The 20,230-nt window shown below is 46.6% G+C and overlaps 1 protein-coding gene across 1 annotated transcript in view; it reads right to left on the reverse strand.

Moving 5' to 3' along the window:
* Positions 1-317: 317 nt before the first annotated feature.
* LOC115310114 overlaps positions 318-20,230 on the reverse strand; it is a 34,545-nt gene continuing 14,632 nt past the window's right edge. Inside the window, exons 3-4 of the mRNA XM_029968392.4 lie at positions 10,636-10,958; positions 318-3,913 (exon numbers count right to left, since the gene is read on the reverse strand). Of these exons, the coding sequence (XP_029824252.2) occupies positions 3,491-3,913; positions 10,636-10,958 (746 nt within the window). The 3' untranslated portion in view covers positions 318-3,490. The remainder of the gene's footprint in view (positions 3,914-10,635; positions 10,959-20,230) is intronic.

Here is a 20,230-nt window from a genome sequence, read left to right on the forward strand (position 1 = left end):
AAAAAAGCATGCGAGAAACCCACCTGGCAACGCTTGTAGAACGGACAATTCAAATCGGTCTGAGCAGGTGGTTTACTACCCACTCAACACGACTCCAGAGGGCGCAAGTTAAGTAAGGTTCTATTTGTGTTTTGTAATGCAACAAATATAAAACCTTATTTAATTTAGACCTCTCTAGAGTCATTGGGCTGGGCCATAGCAGCCGTGGCCCCCAGTCTGCGCACTCCCAAGACTACAAATTTGTATTGGTGAACTTACTCAGGAATATGGCAACTCAATTCCCAAGACACACGACTATACGACTAAAGGAAGCAGAATTGCGAAAAGGAATAGTAAACCATTTTGTTTATTAAGAAGCTGCCATCAACGCAACATGTGTACTTACTTCTTGCACATAACCCATACTTTTTATAACATTGTTAAAGAATCATTTATTTCATAAATACAACGTAACAAGTTGTGCATTGATAACAAGCTCGAAAAGCGCCAACGTTTGAACAATTCGAAAACTTTCTACGATTCAGCAGCAAGCATAATATCCGGGGTAAAAATAACCAAGTAAATGAGTGTAATATAAATAAAAACGTTTAACACTTTCAGAAATAAGACCAACCAAGTGAACCTGTCCTCAAGGCTAAAGGCTGATCCACGTTAAAAATACACACTATATACGACAACATTTCTTTGGTCCGGAACTCAAACTCATTCCTCTCCTCCTTACAAGCGGTGGCGATACACACCAAAAGGATATTTAAAAGCACAATAGCTTGGTAGGAATGCCTGACGTTTAGTTCCTTCGATGTGCGCTTAGCAATTAATAGATTGATTTTGTCGGCAGCCTGGCCACACCACTTCGAGCATTAAATACTGGACTTGGCAGTTTCTTGTTATTTTTTCGAGGGAAGTGCAGATACGTAAACCAAACTCTTAGCTTAGCATCATGAATAGTTCAAATAATTAATATTTAAACACAGGGAAACCAAAAAAGAAGACGAAGGCGGCAACCCAAACTTATTTCACCTGTAGAATTTTAAATGCATGGCCTTTTTGAAGTCAACTTGTTTTATGTCTGTGCTTACATGTAGCCATGGTGTCGCATGACGTGACGTCACGTAACTCTTGTGAGCAGGTGACGTAAAGCGACACAGTAACGTGGTTACATGGGGTACCGTTTCACGTGACACCACATCAGGTCGCGCGGAACCATTATGTCACGTGACAGTGACACCACGCAACACCACGACGTCAAGATGTCGGATCAAGGTGTCGCCGGACGTGCCATGGGAGCAGCGGCACAGCGAGAATGATGTGCGCGGCGAAGCAAAGGGGACCTATAAACGCTAAGCATTTCGAATGCCTTTGGGTATGCCGAAGAGACCAACACCATGTGAGATGATACAGTTGAAATAGATACCTGAATAAAATTGGCCACGCTGGAACATTTAGGGGTTTTAATATTTATATATAAACTCATCAAGAGACCCGGAGCATGTTTCATACCAGCTACTAAAATTGGCTTCGTTTGTGTTTTCGGGTTTTCTTCCAAGATATGTGCATGACTCACGCATCAAAAAAGGTACACGGTCGAGCATTCCTACTGTTATAGAGTGCGGAGGGGATGACGGTCCGTGACAAGTAGGACCGTCTTACTTTGAGCAACACTTAATATTCAGAACGTCCTTCAAACCTCAGTAGCAGTAGACCGCGTGTGAAATGTTGCGTACACCTTGGCGATACAAATACAAGCTATTTGTTGAAGGTAGCCTTCACGGGAAGAAGGCTTGAGCGCCGAACAACTGAACGTGCACGTGCGGGGTTGAATACACCGAAGCAGAATAACCATGGTGTCCCTTTTCGAAACAGTTGTACAACTCACGAGGCTAAGCACTTTATTTGTCGCCGGGAGTGTGTTAATTTCGAAATATTACCATCACATGTCGTTTGCATCTCCATTCCTTGCACAGTTTCTGGGTGCAAATTGTTTAAAAGCTAGTATTCTTACGTGCGGTTACGTCAGCGGTCATAGTTGTGTAGAAAAATAAAAAAAGTCCGATGGGTAAACTGACTTACAAAGCATGTTCTATAAGGTTTATAAAGTAATGAAACCTTCTGAAATATTGAGGTAAGTTGTTTGGCTATCAGCTATGAAAACTCAAGTTAAATTTTCTCGAGGAGAAACTTTTAATGTGGCTCAATCACGTTTAGATTCAGTTCACTATAACAAAACTGTTTGATGCTGCGCAACCTGTAAACATTTCTTTATTGATCTCAAAGTTAAGATGTTAAATGCTGTGCGTAGTCCGGTAGCACTTCAATTAGAGCGAGGTATTGTGTGCGAGCCTTTCTTTTTTCTCTAGTATATTAACCGAAGGAAACATTAAGATGCATTTTGTATTGCTTATATTGTCGTCCTTAATTACATTTTATCCACGGAAAAACTACCCGATGCTGTAGCGGTGTATTATGTCAAGCCCACATATATATAATACATAAATAACATTACGTGTATTACCTTTTATTACCAAAACATGAAAAAATAAAAGTCTCGTATTTTTTTGTTTTTATTTGTGCTGCAAGGACATAGTAAGTGGAAAGCCAGAACTCTGTTTTACCTGCTTAGACAGCGCACCTACAGCACCAAAGTTTCTGTTATCAGTGTGGGCGCCTCGCGCTCTAAAGAATGCATCGTATCGCGCAGTCTGCGCTCCAAGAGAGAGGGTTATTGCTGGCGGTCAGACAGACCAGACGGCTGTCTCGACAGGCGCTAGAAAAGCCCCCAATAATAAATGTAAAAAAAAACACGAAAAAACACAAGCTTCGGCGCGTCCAGTCATTTGAACTACTCAAAACCTGTCCGCGCCGGGGCCATTGGATTTTCTTGGCGTGAGATTCATTCCCCTAGTAAAATATTTGGTATCAGCGTCGTCACGCCCTTTCTCAATGTCCCTTGTGAAAACGCAACACGTCCTAGATAACAAAGCCGTAGTGTTGAATTTTCTGCAACATCATCAAGAGGCCAGCGAGGAGGCACATATTGAACACGAGTGTTTGGTCAGCTTTCGGCTGGAGTCTGTGGCTGTCACAGATTGAACACGAGCCCCGGGCAAGCTCCGAATCAGTACCAAAGCCTAATTTGTGCTTCATGCTCCCTCCTCCAGGTGACGTAATAATTCCAGCAGCACGTCCTTGTCAGCTGTGAGGTGTTAGACGACACCGGGTCTGACTCTGCAATCTGTCTTTACCGAAATATTGCACGAATTTTACATTTAACTATGACGTCATTCAACGGATGAAGGTAAGTGCGCGAGAAACCATAGCTGCTGCCATCTAATCTCAGCACGTTCCGTGCCAAAGCATACACGTCGGAATGAGCAAAACAGGGCTGCCACTGAACCCGCTATCTCCCGTCACCTTGCATTTTTCCCCTCCTCCTCCATGGAACATCTGACGGAATTACTTTAAAGTGCTAAATAATCCAGGCATCCGCCTTTTAAAATGTGCAAAAGTTGAGGTCGTGTTGAGCATAAACCTGTTCGAGCCGGGCGGGCACGCTTTCCTTGCGGTAACAGCGAGGCACCTTCATGTAATGTTTGAGACCCAGGTCTTCGGCGAGGCTGCATGCGTCCGGGTTGCAGTCCACCACCATCATGGTCAGGCTGACCCGGGAGAGCGGGTTGCTCTCCACCAGGCAACGCAGGAGAGCTCCGGCGGCCTCAGGGTCCTTGGCGTACAGGGGTCCCACCATGGCGCCTCCCAGGATGTTGCTGCTGATCTTGCCGAAGCCGCAGACCAGGTCTTCTCCGTCGTCTTGGCGTCTCAGGACCGCCTTGGAGAAGCCATCCGTGTCGGTCACGGTCAAGGTGACGGTGGCTTCGCGGTCGAAGCAGTGGACAAGTGCGTCGTAGGCGATCACCTGCGGGCACCAAGGACACGGGGTTGCGCAGTCAGCTTGCACAAAATTATACGGAGAGAAACAGACAGAGAGAGAGAGATAAGGAGATTAAATTAGGCAGTGGCGTCAGGGCACCGAGCACTGATTGGAAAGATTAGTCGCTAGACACAAACGCCAGCTGCCCATGTCTTGCCCACTGTCTCCCTCGAATCAGAGCGAAAAGAGCATCGCAGTGCCTCCTATTCGAATGCCGGACGCCGGCGTTCGGCGTTCGAAAGCGTTCGAAAAATGAGTAAAAACAAAGGCATCTAGCCTTTGCGTTTACCCGCTGTCCTTCCAATAAGAGCTCGGCGCTCTAACGTCACCGCGCTCTCTCATTTCCTCCTCTCCCTCAGTTTCTCTCCGTTTGCATGGTATTCCAAGGTAAACATACACATGTAATGGCGGAACTTCCTGTAGCCGACGTAACTTCCGGTTGACCAGCTTCTTGTCTATACTTCAATGACCAAGAATGAGCAGCGCGTCTTTTAAGTTTTCCTTGGCGGAAGATTGGAAAAGGTATGTCGAAAACCGTACATAAGACAAATCGGTGTGTGTTTCTGGACCACACGGCGACAAGAGAAAGCACCGCACCTCGTTTTATTTGGCCTCCGTGGTGAAACTTACGTGGCCCCCACTTGACTACCCAGTGGAAACTTGTGTTTCGTTGAGACATTCAACGAAGTTGGATGCCCACGAATCAACGGAGGCTTGTAATTGTCTTGTGTTTTTCGTGCAAGGAAGAGCGTGTGTGAGAACAGCATTGCTTCATCAACTGCGTGGTGTCGCCGTGGGTGTTCGAGCTAGCCAAAACGAAACTGCGCTATACGCCTGTCGGACGTAGTTGAAGAAAAATGCGAAGGGTTGTGCCACTCGTGCTCGATCGTGCCTGGGAAAAAGCGAGCGATGCGTTTTTGACGACGAGTAGAGATACCGTGATTGGGACAAAGTCGTCGCAGTGCGTAGTACGATTGCGGGGCTCGTTCCCAGCAAAAATCAAGCGAAGTTCTTTCGAGGACAAGGGGAGATATCGTGATTGTGACAACATACACCTACCGCGGGCATCCCGTGAATGATATTCACGAGGATACAGGTGCAGGCGAGGACGTGAAAAGGCTACTTTAGATTCTAGAACCCAGGCGATCAGTTAAGAAAACTTGTTTTGCGTCCGACCTTTTACGATCACGCTACACTTTTGGGGACATATCGGATTTGTTCGAACTGTTCTGGTTGGGGAGACACACAAGCGCAAGTGTGTATGACGACGTGGGTGAGTAATAAAATTAAAAGATGGTACTCATTACAAACAAACGTCTTATTGCATGCTAAAAAAAAAAAAAAAATCTGGCTCTCAAACTTAGAAATGTAAAGATGAACCGAATCCCAGGTTCTGTTTCATGCAAAATGATCCCCCCCATTCTGAAGTCCTCTGCTAAGACAAACTCAAAATTTACGTGTTTTTTTTTTTTTTTTTTCATTTTAGTTTCTCCATGGGATTATTCAGGACTCTCAAATAGACCGTCTTTTTAAAACATCGGATGTACACGAAATTAACGTCCGCTAATTATTTTGTTCGGAGATTAAAAGAAAAAAAAACAATAAAATAATTTTTTTATGCTTTAAATATTCTATGCAGTAGCAACTTGGCCTGTGCGATGAAAACCTGCGTTCGGGATAAAATAAAAATATAATATTTGGGCGAATATTTATTAATCATTAAATCAATCTTTATTAGCATAAAACCCCAAATGTGATTCGGTCGATCAAGTATCTTCACTGTCCGGAAGAGTCATATGTCTGCATTTTTTATTTTAAAATTAAGCGATTATGGTGTTGAGTGTGACATCGATGCGAGCGTGACAGACTGTTCGCGCTCGACGGCCGCGGCTCACTGCATCTTTAATTTCGCAAAGATCCGGCACAGCAAAGTTGCCCAGTCAATTACCAAGCATTGCAACACTTGAAGAAGCCAGTGGGCGCGGAAAGCATAACAAGAGACCGGTTCATTCAGGCAACACACGAAACATGGCATTGGTGTTGCCCTCAAGAAGCATGAAAACAAAACCCGAACCGAAAGTGTTCTTTGCTACATGTCATGGCGACCGAAAATGGCCCGAGTACCATGTATACCAGGCAGCATACCTCACCATGCTTCTGTAGTTACCAGTTATTGGCGGTGTCTCTGAACTAGAGGGGGCGCTTTTCTAGCTTTCATCATCATCGTTTTTTTACGTCACGGGTATGACAGACTGGGACAGACCGCGCAAATCTTGGAGCCATCGGCTCGTCAGCTCGCTTCATGCACTGTTTGGGCAACGCGCGGCAAAGCCTGTTTCACCCGTTGTGTTTATTAATGCAAAAGCCTTAACTGTCCCGTGGTGCGAACCGACGTCATCAGCTTTTGAAGCCGCACCAAACGGTACGTTCCCCTGTCCCAATGGAGCGAAGCCGGTCGTCTCTAGCAGAAATCTGATGGATAGGCTCCCATTGACTGGCGCGCGTCATAGTTTCAAGGGACGAGGCTCCCATTGGTTCTCGCACTGCGTAGTTCCAAAGAACATCACCAAAGAAGCCCTCTCCATGGCGGCGCAGCGCACGCAGCGGCCCGGCCGCCGGTAAGAGGTGCGGGTCTGGCCGCAAATTCCGCACGGGCAAACTCCGGAGAGGCTGCACGGCCGAGCTTGGCGCGGCGCGGCCGTCGGCCGCTACCTCTGCAGTAGCGAAACGCGGTCGTCCACACCAGTACGCCGCACACGAACTAAGGGAGCGGAAGAACGACATTCATGCTTTGGCATTCACAACACAGAAGAAGTGCTTAGGCGTCCTCGGAATTTTAGGTGGAAAAATGTGCAGTAGGACATATTACCAAAGCTTGAAACTGTGGCCCGCGAAGTCGTGCTACCTAACACTTTTGGCGCTTAGGTGTCGAAGAGCTGGGATAGTAGTGTGCTGTAGTCTACCTCAGTACGAAAAGGTGGATGATAAAAATAGAATACCCAGCCCTTTACCCCACTACAACATTTAACATGGCGAGTTAGGTGTATTTTTTATTATGATTAAGACAAAATATAACTGAGAAACGAATGTCTCATCAAATTGAAAGTAGGAAGGCGAAACTCGAGAACCTCTCCCGTATGTAGTGAACGCTTCAGTGAAAGTGGCTCCGTGTACCCTGTTAATTCCAGTGTGTTCTGTGAGTGCTGGTTTCTTATTAGTTGTAAGTTTATTAATTTTTGAATTTCGTAACCCAGTAAACAAACATTTCCTCAAAATAACTGGCAGGAAAAAGCGGTGACCGGCTTCCGGAGTCGTTTCGATTAAATCCCTGCTCAATCACCCGGTCGACGCGAAACCTGCGAGACCTCCTCGCGATCGAAGTCTTAAATGTAGTAAGGCGGTGGGTGACACTTGTGCATCCCAAAAAATATGGTATACACCTGCTATGAATTAATACCGTTCGTATGTTTAATTTTGCGGTTCTAAAAAAGCCTGATGCGCTCGTCAGCGAGCGATTTTAAATTTGTAAAAAATCTTGAAATTGGATAGACAAAATTAAACAATCGCTTGAATTCAAGAGTTTAAAATATATTTGCGTTTCTTTCGCGCAGAAGTCGTGATGTGACAAACTTCTTCACCACGTGTTCAATGCGGGAGGAGCTAAGCGTCAGTTGTTGACGAGCATTTGCTCGTCAGAAACTGTCGAGCCATACATGGATAGAAGCGTCGGCACCGGCAAGCTAAAACAAATGTGCGACGCTTTGCAACACAACTGTGCGCGCGTGCAGGGCTAAAAAGACAGCACGTCGTTTATTTTGGTGAACGCAAAACCTTTTTCAACAGCAGCCTCCACAGATTCGAAAAGACAAGAATCAGAGGCTATGAATAGACCTGACGCACGCGGCGCAAGCGGTAATGTAAAACTCCAGGCTTGTTTTTGAACATTTTAAGGTTATTTAAATATAAAAAAAACAACTTCGAAGCCCTGTTTTTCATCAGAACGATCACACACAAAAACGTCCATAACGTGTTTTTAATAAATAAATAATTTTTAAACGGCATAGATACGAACTAACATAGCGACTCCGTGTTTTGAAATAGCGTGTCATTCACCCATCCATCTCGTCAACCTATACTTCGTTTCAGCTTCTGTCCGAGCGCAGCCAAAGGCTGAGGGACGGTTTGCAACATCGAGAACATCGAGAAGAGCATTCCTACGCACCACAAAATAGTCCTCAAAAGCATTTTTTTAAATAACTGGTTTGTGCGTAAACATTGCACAATATTCCAGATGTGTACTGCTCAGTATGATTCGCGACTAAAGGAATTAAATATCTAAAGTTTATGTATTTTTTTTAATATATGTAAATGCATGTGGTTTGGTGAAAACAGGTACATCCGCTGGCAACACGGCTGCAGCGGCGCCAGCGCTCTGTTTTTCTGTGTGATTTCGTTCCCGTAATGGCCGAATCGTATGCTTCGCTCCTTTCCTCGGATAGTCGCTTCAAAACGTCCAGACGTCCTTTCGCAAAGGCATGTTTGGGCGTCAGGCGCGAGAGGTCGTGATGAATGTCTACTTTCAAATTGGGCAGGAGACTCCGGCCGCGTCGTACCGCGAATGCGCTGTAAACAAGAAAAGCGTTTGGACCACTAGAATTCACTGACACACGACGAAATCAGGGCACCCCTTTACTTTCCGATCACATTGAACGCCGAAAAGCAGGTGGAAATGACTACGCCTCGAGCCCTGCTATATCCAGACAATACAAGGAAACATCAACGGCCGGGTCATCGGGCACCTTGCAGTGTGTACTCCCATCTCGAAACTATGCCGAACAGGTGGAAAGCTCGGACACAGACGCCAGAGGGCCAGCCTACGTACTGATATACCTTGTGAATAAATTTCAGAACGTAAAAGGGCACTGTTTTAACCTGTGGAATTCGATAACGTTGATACACCCGTAGCAGACGAAATACTCGGCGAGCGCGGGCGGCGCGGACGACCAGCGGCGCAGCGGAGTGATACAAAAGTGCAGGCGGGATCGCGTGACCTATTACCGGCGTGTGATTGGCTCCGGCCACACGTAGCTTTGGCTGAGCTCCGACGGAAGCTGAAAGAAAGTATAACTGACAACGCAGCCTCTCCCTTGCGCCCATCCTGTCAAGACCAAGAAAGCGTCTACCATCTTCTCTGCGCCCGTACAACCTAGATACAGGAGCGCGAAACATTGTTACGTTGTACAGAAAAACTTGAAGCGTCCGTGTTGACCATCAACGACATTCTTGGCCCTTGGAAAACTATCAAAGACTGTCAGAGAGCAACAAATTCGTTGCTAATTTTTCTTGAAGACACAGGCCTGCTTCTCAAGATATGACACAACTGGATCAAGACACCGTTTCCTGTGCAGCCTTGACAGCCTGTTAACTGGCGTGTGTTTGCGTGCGTTTGTGTATAAATGTAAGCTTATTTATTGATATGGTATGAACATCTAATGCGTTTTTTGTTGTTGTTTTTATTGATGTTTTTGTTGTGTTTTCCACAGAGTAGCCAACTAACAAATTCTGCGATGTCAACATCTTCGTGTTTTTTTTTTATTCATCAATAATAAAAATTTAAAAAAGACATAGCTTGTCGTCTGCTGGCATCCTACTAGCTCCGCCACAGGAAGGCGCCCACGAGGTGGCGCCACCATAAGAGCTCGTCGCCAATAGACGCAGACAAACCTTTTGCGGCGATAACCGTTAGTGGCAAGGTTTTTACGGCTGATCCCGGGGTGTCTTTTTGTGTCCTTTGTGGAGCCCTAAACATAGCGAAAAACATTATCCCCTAAATTTAGCGGTAATTTAGTGCCACGCGATACAAGGGAATTGTAGTAGACCGTTTCCTCAGCCCGCTAAGCACCAGGATAGCACTCCGTAATCCGCCACAAGACCTTGAACTATGCAGACAAGGCTGGCGACGCGCATGCGCAGCTGCGGCGTTTTCTTCGGGGAAACCGTAGCGGAGGGGGAAAACGATCTACTACAACTCCCTATTATGGTATCACGTAACGTCGCGGGACCAGGTCATGTGGCGTGATAATGTAAGGTGACGTCCCAATATCGCATCAACGCAGTCCGCTACATTTAGCGAAACCCAGGTTTGCTAAACGTAAACGCGACACTGTAACTGTGCGCAGCAGAACGTGCAGCCCGTCAACTATAGCCGCAGTTTAGTATCAGGTCACTGTAAGCGAGTGCGCAAAAAACCTTCAACGTAATATCAAAACGAAATTGCTCCGAGATACAAGCAGTAGTTCTGTGCCAATCACAGTCCTTCGTTGCGAGCCCAGCTAAAAAATATTCGGTAACATCGGCTTTTTATATATACGATGATCGGAAATGTTCCAGGATTACCTGACAGATGGTGCCAGTATGCCATTATGTTCTCTTGACGTGAGGGGTCACAAGCGGGTACCAGGCACTCGGTCACACTCAAACGCCACTGTTTGAACCAACCTCCAGAATAAATAAATTAACTGCTGGGCAAGTTGGTTGATTAAACATCACTAAAACCAAAAAGCGCAAAGGACAAGAACAAATGACAAGTGGTCGAACGAGACGGGACAGGTCTTGTTCTTCCACTTGTACTTTGAGCTTTTTGATTTTAGTGACAGCCTCTAGAGTCGCGCGTTCGGAAGGGAACTAAGTTCCCGAAGATCTCCCACCTGTGGCCGCAGCTCTTCATCGATCGGCACCACGCGAAGGTCGTCCGTCTGCGCCGGCAGCTTCTCGGGCGTCACCGTTACGGTGTTGTAGACAAGGGTGTTCCAGGGCTCGACGAAGCCGAAGCCCGCCCGGTCCCGGTACGTGCTCAGGTGCTTGGGCACCGCGTTGAGGCCCGCGTTGCAGTCGCCGAATCGCTGTGTCATGGTCTTCCAGAGACGGACCCCGATGCCCCGGCCCTGGAGCTTCTTGCGCACCGCATACATACCGACGAAGTAGAGCGACGGGCGCTGCCTCATGCAGGCGCACGTGGCCACGACCTCTCCTGCGAAGTATAAAAATCAAGGCATTTTTGTATTTCGTCTCACCTTAACGGTGCATTTACACTGGCGTTCGAATGGCAACCTCGATTCGAATCCACTCGTTTTCATCCTCAAACGCGCGTGCAATTGTATTTAACCCTCATGCAACCGCGTTCGCCACCACCAGTGTGCATACGGCGGAAGCCCAGACGTAGCCGAAGCTACGAGCGGATGCGACCAATCATACAGCATCAAAAGCGCGCCCTCATAGTGTTCGTATGTTTCGGTATGTGCTCTGTCATCCCCGAACCAATCGAATACAGAAAAGGCCCAGCGAGTTTCACTTTTGGCGCTGCTCAATTAGTCCCATTAGCTCATAGCGTCGGCTGTGCCTGGACTTAAATCTGAAACGAAGTACTGGTATGTTTCCACCCCGACGAGGCCGTACTCGAATCACGGCGCACTTACAGGGACGGTCCGTAATACCATCGCTTGGCAGAAACCCTGTCTAAGACCCGGAACCGAGGCTTCCGAACATCGGCCGAAGTCCCCAACGTGAACGGGTCTTCGCCTTCCTCTGCCTCCAACATCAAGAGAAGCTGCTGCTGCGGTGACTTAAACCTCCGGGCCAATGAGTGTGGCTGTTGGACCTTACCTAAGCCAACAGCCACCACCTTACAATTACACCAGGATCCGCAGCGGAGACGGAATGGGACTGATAACATCGGACGCTACCATCATCTAATCATGTCCCATTAAAACAACATCATCCATCTAGCCCAAACCCAGTCTCTAGCCTGTCCGTCTCCCAGCCCTCAGCAGTATACATAGAAAATCAGATTAGAATTTACGAGCTACATATGCTAGGGTACCTTCAAATGCGTGCGACTGTAACCATTCCTTCCTCCTCGAGGTATTTTTTAAGGACATTTATTTTCAATTGTATTGTTTTAAAGGCGTAGTATTTGGAGCGGTATTCGCACGAGGAAGAAATCTCAGGGATGCCCTCCCGGAGCGCGCATTAAGCGACGAAAACGTCGGGCGTCTGCAATCCGGTGCTGTGACCTCCGTTCCGCGGTGGAGGGAGGGAGGAATGCTCGTGACAGGTGGTATATGCAATAACGCTTTGGTCACGGTGCCGCTAAATTTGTCTGTGGTAATTTCTTACCCCCTTCGGGCACCTCGTCGGTGCGAACGACGAAGCTGTGAAGAGTATTGCGCCCGCTGTCGACGTCACGCAGATCCCTCAGCTGATTTATGCCCCTGTGAATACCGCTTATAGCCACCGGCAGGTTGAGGACAGCAGAGAGTTTATTTCTGACGTCCGGCCTCCAGCATGCGCTGGTTGCCTTCCGCTGTGCTTTGACTGCGCTTGCACGCGCCAGGCTTAGAAGACGCCAGAGTGTGATCAAAGGTAGGAAGCTCGAGCAGGAGGCGGGGCAATTGAAAGAATTCCCTCCTGTACTCATCCTCTCAGTGATTGGAGCTGTGTTATTAATCTCCAGGGTTGTTGTGGTAGAGATATTGTCAGGGTCAAATCCAGGTTCCAGTGGATGCTTTTTGAAGTAAAAACAAGATAAAAATATTGCACGCTGTGATTGCTAACAGTCTGAGATGATAATCTTCCCTCGATATTTTCGTGATGGGTCTAACGCTATAGGCTTAATTCTGTCAGTGTAGTACGACATACCAACCAGGAGTGTCTTGTACGTGCATCAAATTGTAGTGATGCACGTTAAATATTGTAACGGGAGAAGGAAAAACAAATACATGCATATGGCTGTATCGTTGTTTGCGCGCACTTCCTGATGCGTTCAAAAACCATTTAGAAAAATTAATATTTTCCATGGCACACATCATATCAGATTCAGGACAAGGTTTCCTCCGGTTAAAACAAGCCTTCGGCGGTGGAACCGTAAGTTATTTTAATCAATTCTGGTCTTAGGTGCTTGACCTGATACGAGAAGAATTTTTTGTGCAAATGAAAACAGTCAGACGCCTCTCTTGTCATGGTTCTAACCTCAGGGTGGTTTGTGCTGAATCTCGCAAAAACAATACTTTGGAAGAGCAACTGGGCGGTCCGAGACCACTTCCGAAAGCTGTTTTGGTTTCAGCGTGATTTTAGCTTGGCGCGCGAAGAGAGTGAACGAGTGAGTGAGTGAACTTATATAGAAAATAAAAGAGAAAAGAGGAGCAATGCGGAACGAGAGTTTAGCCTCTCAAAAGCGGAGTCATCTTTTTCGTTCCGCTTGGGGAAAGGTGAACCAAGGGTGGTTGAGAGAAGGAGAAGGGGTAGGGTTGGTTCCTGGCAGTCAGTGTTAGAGTCGCGAGGTTCGCGGCCTCAAACAAATCAAGCGATTACCCGGAAAATCTCCATTCTGGTCGTTCTTTGTCCATTTGGCAAAATGAGACTTTGGGTGTCTTTGGTTGTCAATGTTACTTCCCACGGTTGCCTTTTGATGATCATACCTTAGTCTTGCGTGTTCTGGGCCTAAAATAACGTGCTCCGTATCTTCTGTCTTTGCACTGAGGACATTTTGGAGCAAACACTCGTCCATTTAGGTGCAAACAATGGGACGTGTATGCGCAGCCAGTTTTTAATCTGGGCAGTAAAGATTGGGGCTTTCTCGTGAATATTTTTCTTGGAACAAAGATAGGTGGTAATCCAGAGGCTGTTTGGGGGTGAGGTTGATTAGTTTGCACCTCGTTGTAAATATTGCTTCGTGCACCGATGTACCGGTGAATTCCTATCCATCGAACGGTAGCGTGCCGATAGCACAGCGACAGAAAAGTTGTCGAGACGAGACATTTTGACCGTTGAACCTTTTATACTGCTTAGCCCAGCCAATAAAGATACTTCGATTGAAAAGCTGAAACATCAGTTAGCGTTGAGAAAGGGGTTTGTTCATGCGCATTGCCTGAAAACGAATCGATCTATCGAACGAGTGTGCCGATAGCTCGGCGACAGAAAAGCTGCCGGGATGAAAAGACATTCAAAAAGAATTGCCCTTCTCAAAATCCTTAGCCCAGCCGCAGCGAATAAAGATACTTCGATTAGAAAACCGAAGCATCAGTTAGCATTGCAGGAAAGGTTTGTTCATGCATCTCACTTGAAAAACAAATTCATCTATCGAACGGTAGCGTGCCGACAGCACAGCGACAGAAAAAAAATGTTGAGAGGAGTAGACAGTCCGAAGGCCGCTTCCCTTTTAGGAATGCTTAGTCTAGCGAATCCACGTTCTTCGATTGGAAACCCGAAACATCATGAATTGGCGTGCTATCAATTTAACGACGGTGTGCCGGTATCGGCGTAGTACATCGACGGCTTCCCTCACGCTGCAGAATGGAACCACGAAATATCTGACAAGTTTGAGGGTTTCTTGCATCGACAAGCCGGATCAAGAACGTTGCATCAAATTTAAATAAAACAGCATGCAAAGTAAATAAACAAATAGGCCAAGGTACGTTTCCTCATATATGCTTGAAAAGAGTCTTCAAACCGTTCGGGAACGTTAAAACGTTCGTAGAAGCTTCATAACGTCACCGTCTCTTTTACTTTACACCCTGCCGCTCCACACTGGCGTTGATTAATTTATCTCCGAAATACTTTCGGCTCCTGCCACCCGTATCTACGAAATCCCAGGTTCGTTCTAACCGTGCAGTCTTAAGGAGCTCGAGCGGCTCGTCGATAGTTTCGGTCTGTCGCGCTCCTGTACGCCATGCGCCGTTTAGTTGCTGCGCTCGGAGTATGAAACTCGGAGCGTCTGAGTAGAAGTATAAGGACCGCACCATGGAGCGAAGCCGGCGTTGTCTGTAACAGCGAAACGGGCAATAAATTTCCATTGGCTGAGACGCGTTATATCAGATGCTTCATCACGGAAGCCGGCGGAGCCGCTCAAGGTCAAACCGGACGCGCTTCAGAAATAAAATGCAAAGAAAAGCACAGCAGTGCAGATCCGTCGTCACGGAAGCCGTGGAGCCGGAGGGGGCGCCGCGCCTGCGCAGTGGGGGAACGTGATGACACCGGCGGAGCGCCGTGTGCAAAAGGAAGACGTTGCGCGCTGCTTGTAGGAATGCGCTGCGTGGAGGATCTCTTTCGAATTCTTACACGTAAGCAGTCTTAAATGTCTTTAACGAATTTCTTTTTTGCTTTTACTTTGATGATTATGTTCGCTTATTCCTTCCTTCAGGAATATTGCTTTGCGACAAGAAAAGAGACGAAACACAGACAAACAAACACACATACGCGCACACACACACAAAGAATAGTTTCTTAGCCCCTCGGCACAGTCACATATACTTCAATTCACCTTACGATATGCCGCGATGAACGCTATGAGCTACACGAGCCAATCCGTAGTTCTTAGCTTGCCTCGTGACTTCGCACTACCCGCATCGCTTCACCCAACCGGGGGGCATGTGACGCCCTCCGATCTATAAATTGGATCCGGTGCCTCGCAGCGTCCTTTACGGTCCATCGTAAGCGGAAACAGAGTATATATGTGTACGAAACCACGACGACTCACCAACGCCATTTCGAGCTGCACATTTATGTGAAGAACTAAACTTATTTGTTTCATTAGAACGAAGCTGTCTCCATGTCGTCCCAGCCGTTTGTTTAATCAAAACTGAGCCACCGAGCATTCGCGAATATTTAATTTACTTCTTACCGCCACCCGGAAGACGGTGCGGCTCACATTTTACTACGCCGATTCTTTTCCAATGAACTGGTAATAGCCACATAAGATTACGGTTCTCTTACGGTTCGGGTTCCATATCGAATGTTTGATTTCGGTTATAGTTTTCTTCCGGTTCAGTTAAAAATAGCGGCTATGCTCGGGTGCTCGGTTCATGTTCGGTTCGATACCCTAGCTGGATGCTAATCGAGCCTGATTACAACAGCCGCTTTGTCGCATCTCGCGGCGCCAGGGACGACACCTTCTCTGTCTACCGTTTGGTTGCTTCCCTGAGGAAGCGGCAGCGTCATCTTCGAAAGAGCATAAGTCAGTGAAACAATGAATCCTTCAGTCACCTTCAGTCCAGTGACGCTGTTTCAAGAGCCACTTAAAACGGGAAAGAAAATTGCGCAATCAGGCGGTAGACACTAGATGGAAATCGACACACCTCGCATAAGAACCGAGCCTATTTCATTCCCAGCATTCATTGCAAAATGTATATGATTCCATACCCGTTCCACTCCCCCCAGTCCTGCCGCCATTCCATTCCCATTCCATTCTGGGGTAGCGAAAGTATTACGGAATCATTCCAACTCCGGAGTGGCAACTCCGCAACACTGCAGAGTAGCGACTCAATCGGGCGTTGGAAAACTGGCCATTTTCAGGTGCGATGCAAACAGGTGTGATAGATATTGTAAACAGTGTTCGTCCGTTCTTTTTTTTTTTTTATCGTTTCCCATTTTAGGGTTTCCAAGATGTCAATGTGATAGATATGTCTTTTTTTATTTTTTTTTGCTCTGTATAAATGTGAATAATGGCAGAATAAGATTGGATTGCGTCATTTGCCATGTCGGAGACCCAATGTCCGCACCGTGAACACGTCGTTGAGATCTGGAATTTCTCTTGCAATTTGGAGGTGGTCATCCTGCTCGTTTGGAGGGGACAAGGAAGGGACGTTTTCTGGGTAGTTGAGGTGATCGACGAACAGCTTCATGTTTGTGCCACATTAAAAATCATCACGTGAAAACAAAATGGTATCAATGAGGATTCTATATGACGGTACCCCGAGAGAGTCTAGCTCAGGGGTGGCCAAGCTGCGGCTCTTCGCGTGTTAGTACGCCTCGTGGCCACCTCCCTTACCCCCCTCCCCCCCCCCCCCCGGCCACCCTCCCGGTCACACGAACACCTCCCCAAAAAGAGAAATGGGTGGCGTTTTAAATCGAAAGATAGGTAAAGGGTTGGTAGTCTTGTGCTACTGCTACCTCACGTACAGATTGACTGCTTTTGGCTCTGGTAGATTGAGAGTAGTTCCAGTTTCGTTTATACGTAATCTTCGACTGAGAGAGCGCCCGAATCATGGTTACTGAGAAGGTTTGGTAGTATTTGTTGGTCCAGATCCCAGTTAGTAGAGCTGTATTCCCGGTGTTTTGGTGCGATGCTGCAGCCGGAAGTCAGATGCATATATGAACGTGCTAGGTTCCACGTCCCAGACCATCCTAATATCACGTGATACAAACGTTAGATCTAGAACGCTTGTTTTCATGAGATTAGGGTGGACTAGTGTTGCGACTCCAGAGTTTAAGCAGTGGAGTTCCAGATCAGTTTTGACATCTAGAGGTGTAATGCCACGGTTGGTAATGCTGTCACTGCCCTCGTGTAGAGTGGTGCACGTTGCCACAGCAAATTATGAGCACCGGACAACTCGCACAAATTTTTCGAATTGTGTCAGAATTCCATGGTTGATTCGCTCGAATAAAAGTCGAAACAATAGTAACGTCATGATTAGTCATGCGTAATTTTGCTGCTACGTGCTCTTCAGATGTAGAATTCAAGTCGTTCAGGTATATTTCTTTCTGGTAGATATATTCTCTAATACACAATGATGCGTGAGATTTCGCACCATGGGTGAACTGTATGGCGTATTTCACTTGTGGGGAGAGTCGGTGGAGGCCTTCAGATAAGTAGGTCACTGGCAAGGCGAGAGCATCTGTTTTATACTCAAGAAGGCGACGACGAAGTTCGGGAAAACGAGGGAGAAGGCTGTTTACATTCCTCTGTGGCACAGTAGGCAGGGCCCTTATATTCCTCGACTTTTTCGTCATTTTTTTTCAAGCTATTGAGGCAGATCAGGGATTCATTGTGTGTGTGCGAAAGTGAGGTAAGCGCGGGATAACTTTTAGAAACATTCTAATACTTAACACTATAAAGAAAGGATGGTCGTTACCACTTGGTGAAGTGTTGATGACGGGGATGTTGTTGATAATATTTTACAAAGAAAGCTCGCACTGTAGAATCCAGGAGTCGGGAGCCCAATCCCCCCCCCCCCCCCCCCCCCCCCCGCTTTCCGTTCGGGCCTGTGGTCGTGTATCAGCACTGTACCTGGCATACCTGACGACCATCAAGGCGGACGAACTTTGCGTTTTCCAAACATACACAATAACACAGTTGCAATGGATAACAAAAAGAACAATGAACTCATTCGAAACCTTCGCGCAATTCCTAGTTCAGCCATTAGTAGAGAAAAAAAAATCTTAAGTTTAATCAAATTTGTCAGCACGCCTTGGGAGCCTGTCGCGCGGCCACCGCGGCGAGCACGCTGAAAGCGCCGATATTAACGACAGCGGACTTTTCTTTTTTTAATTATTTTGTCTGGACTCCCTTTATGCGAGTGCTCAATATTTCGCGAGCCCCCGACTGGCCTCGCATCCCCCTCATACCTCTCTCCTCCTCCCTCTCTTCTATTGCTCGTGGTCTATATCCTCGGAATTAATCTTCGGCGCTCCGACGGGGAGGTCGTCCACGGCCTGACGCTGATGAAAGAAGAGGTCCAGGCAAGGCGACGGCATTCCAACCTTCCTCCAAATATAGTGCCCCCCCCCCCTTTCCCCGGAAAAAGGTTTGCGTTCAACGAGGGGAGGGAGGGAAACAATGAAGGAAGGACGACTCAGGAACAAAAAACAAATGAAAAAGAAAACGGCGGGGGTGGAGAGAAAGCGGCATGAACTTTCTAAATCAACTCTCTCTCTCTCTCCCCCCTTCTTACCCTGCCCCATCCTCCAACTTCAACTCATTCTTTCCAGAGTCCCGCGCAATTTTACGTGTCTCGGTGTTTATGTTTTTTTTTCTCTCGACTTTGCCGCCGTTCTCCGTGGTTCATCGATTGCTGCAGGCCGCCGACGGGGGGACCTGGTTCCATACTGCCGACATTCTAGACCTGATGATTCTTCCTTCCTCCCGACATCGTTCCGAGTTCCATCTTCCATTTCTCTCCGCTCTCTTCCTCCTTTCGCCGTATTAACCCTTTGAGCAACGCCGTGTGAAAGGAGTGAAAGAAGGTTGGAGAAGGAGCGAAAGAAAGAGGGAGACCCGTTTGCCTCCGGCGTAGGCCTCTGGTACTGCTTCGGTCGGTCCGTTCCAGCGCGAGACTGAATTGCTTCTGACAGTTCGGACGTGCCTGGTGATGAAGGACCTCGTTGAAGTCTTTTTTTCGTCGCCTTCAACGACGTCCGGGTGGCAGCTTCGCCAAATATTACGCCGCCGTGCGAGGATGTTCTCGAATGGGGTGAAATGGGACAACACGCCACATCGACTGTCTTGAGAAAACCATAATATAACATTTGTTTTTACGGACTTATCCTCTCGCTTGCGTGGAAAACGTCGATTATTTTCTTCTGAAAAACAACCACAACGAAACGTAGACAATTTTCGCCTCGGAGAGTGAGGGGTAAGGGATCAATCGCAAACATTTATCATGAAGATTTGTGTTTACGGTTGTTTCCTCTGTTTCCATTCCCCCTTGTTTACGACCTATTAAACCAGTGCGCCTGCATTCTTGTTTCTCGAGCATGCTAGTTTGTAACCTGTAGGTGATGCTCAAGCGTAGAGCACGTAGTGAACGAGGTGTTATTGACATATATGCGAGCCTTTGTCTGATTGTTTTGTTAATCTAGTGGGTAGCGATTATGAGCGACTCGCTGCTTTCAGAAACCGCGTAATACACGTATAGTGAAGCTTGGTTAAATATCTAACATAACAGGGGAGATAGATACAATATAATCTTGCAAACTGTATTTATTGCAATCAAAATCTGGATTTTTAAGACTGCATTTAAATTCAGTATATATATATATATTATCTTCCTGACGAAGGCCGGACTCCGGCCGAAACGTCGAAGATTAAATCGTCCGTTGTTGCTGTTTTCACTAAGGGTTTTTCTTCTCAGTTATATATATATATATATATATATATATATATCGTAACTCTACTCTATATATATATATAGAGTAGAGTTACGACATAATTTAGTATTTATAGCTCACCCATGCATTCCCCTTTCCTCTTCCTTATTTGTTTTTTTCGTTCATTGTGCTCAATCTATGGAAAGAAACCAGTTTCTTGATATACAACTCACAAATTCAAGGGTGTCCGAAATTGAACCTAATTACAATAATATAAAAAGAATATTGGAGTACTCAAATAGCATCGGCAAATATCGCTTCTACTATGTAGCTCAGTGCTAAAATACAAAATACCCGAAGTGATTCACACGCATGTTTAAAAAAAGCCAACCACTCAACACTTGTATCCTTAACCAACGTAAAACAGTCGTTGTTATTTTC

The sequence above is a fragment of the Ixodes scapularis genome, unplaced genomic scaffold (assembly GCF_016920785.2).
Source record: "Ixodes scapularis isolate PalLabHiFi unplaced genomic scaffold, ASM1692078v2 PGA_scaffold5__190_contigs__length_132052651, whole genome shotgun sequence".
Taxonomy (NCBI): domain Eukaryota; kingdom Metazoa; phylum Arthropoda; class Arachnida; order Ixodida; family Ixodidae; genus Ixodes; species Ixodes scapularis.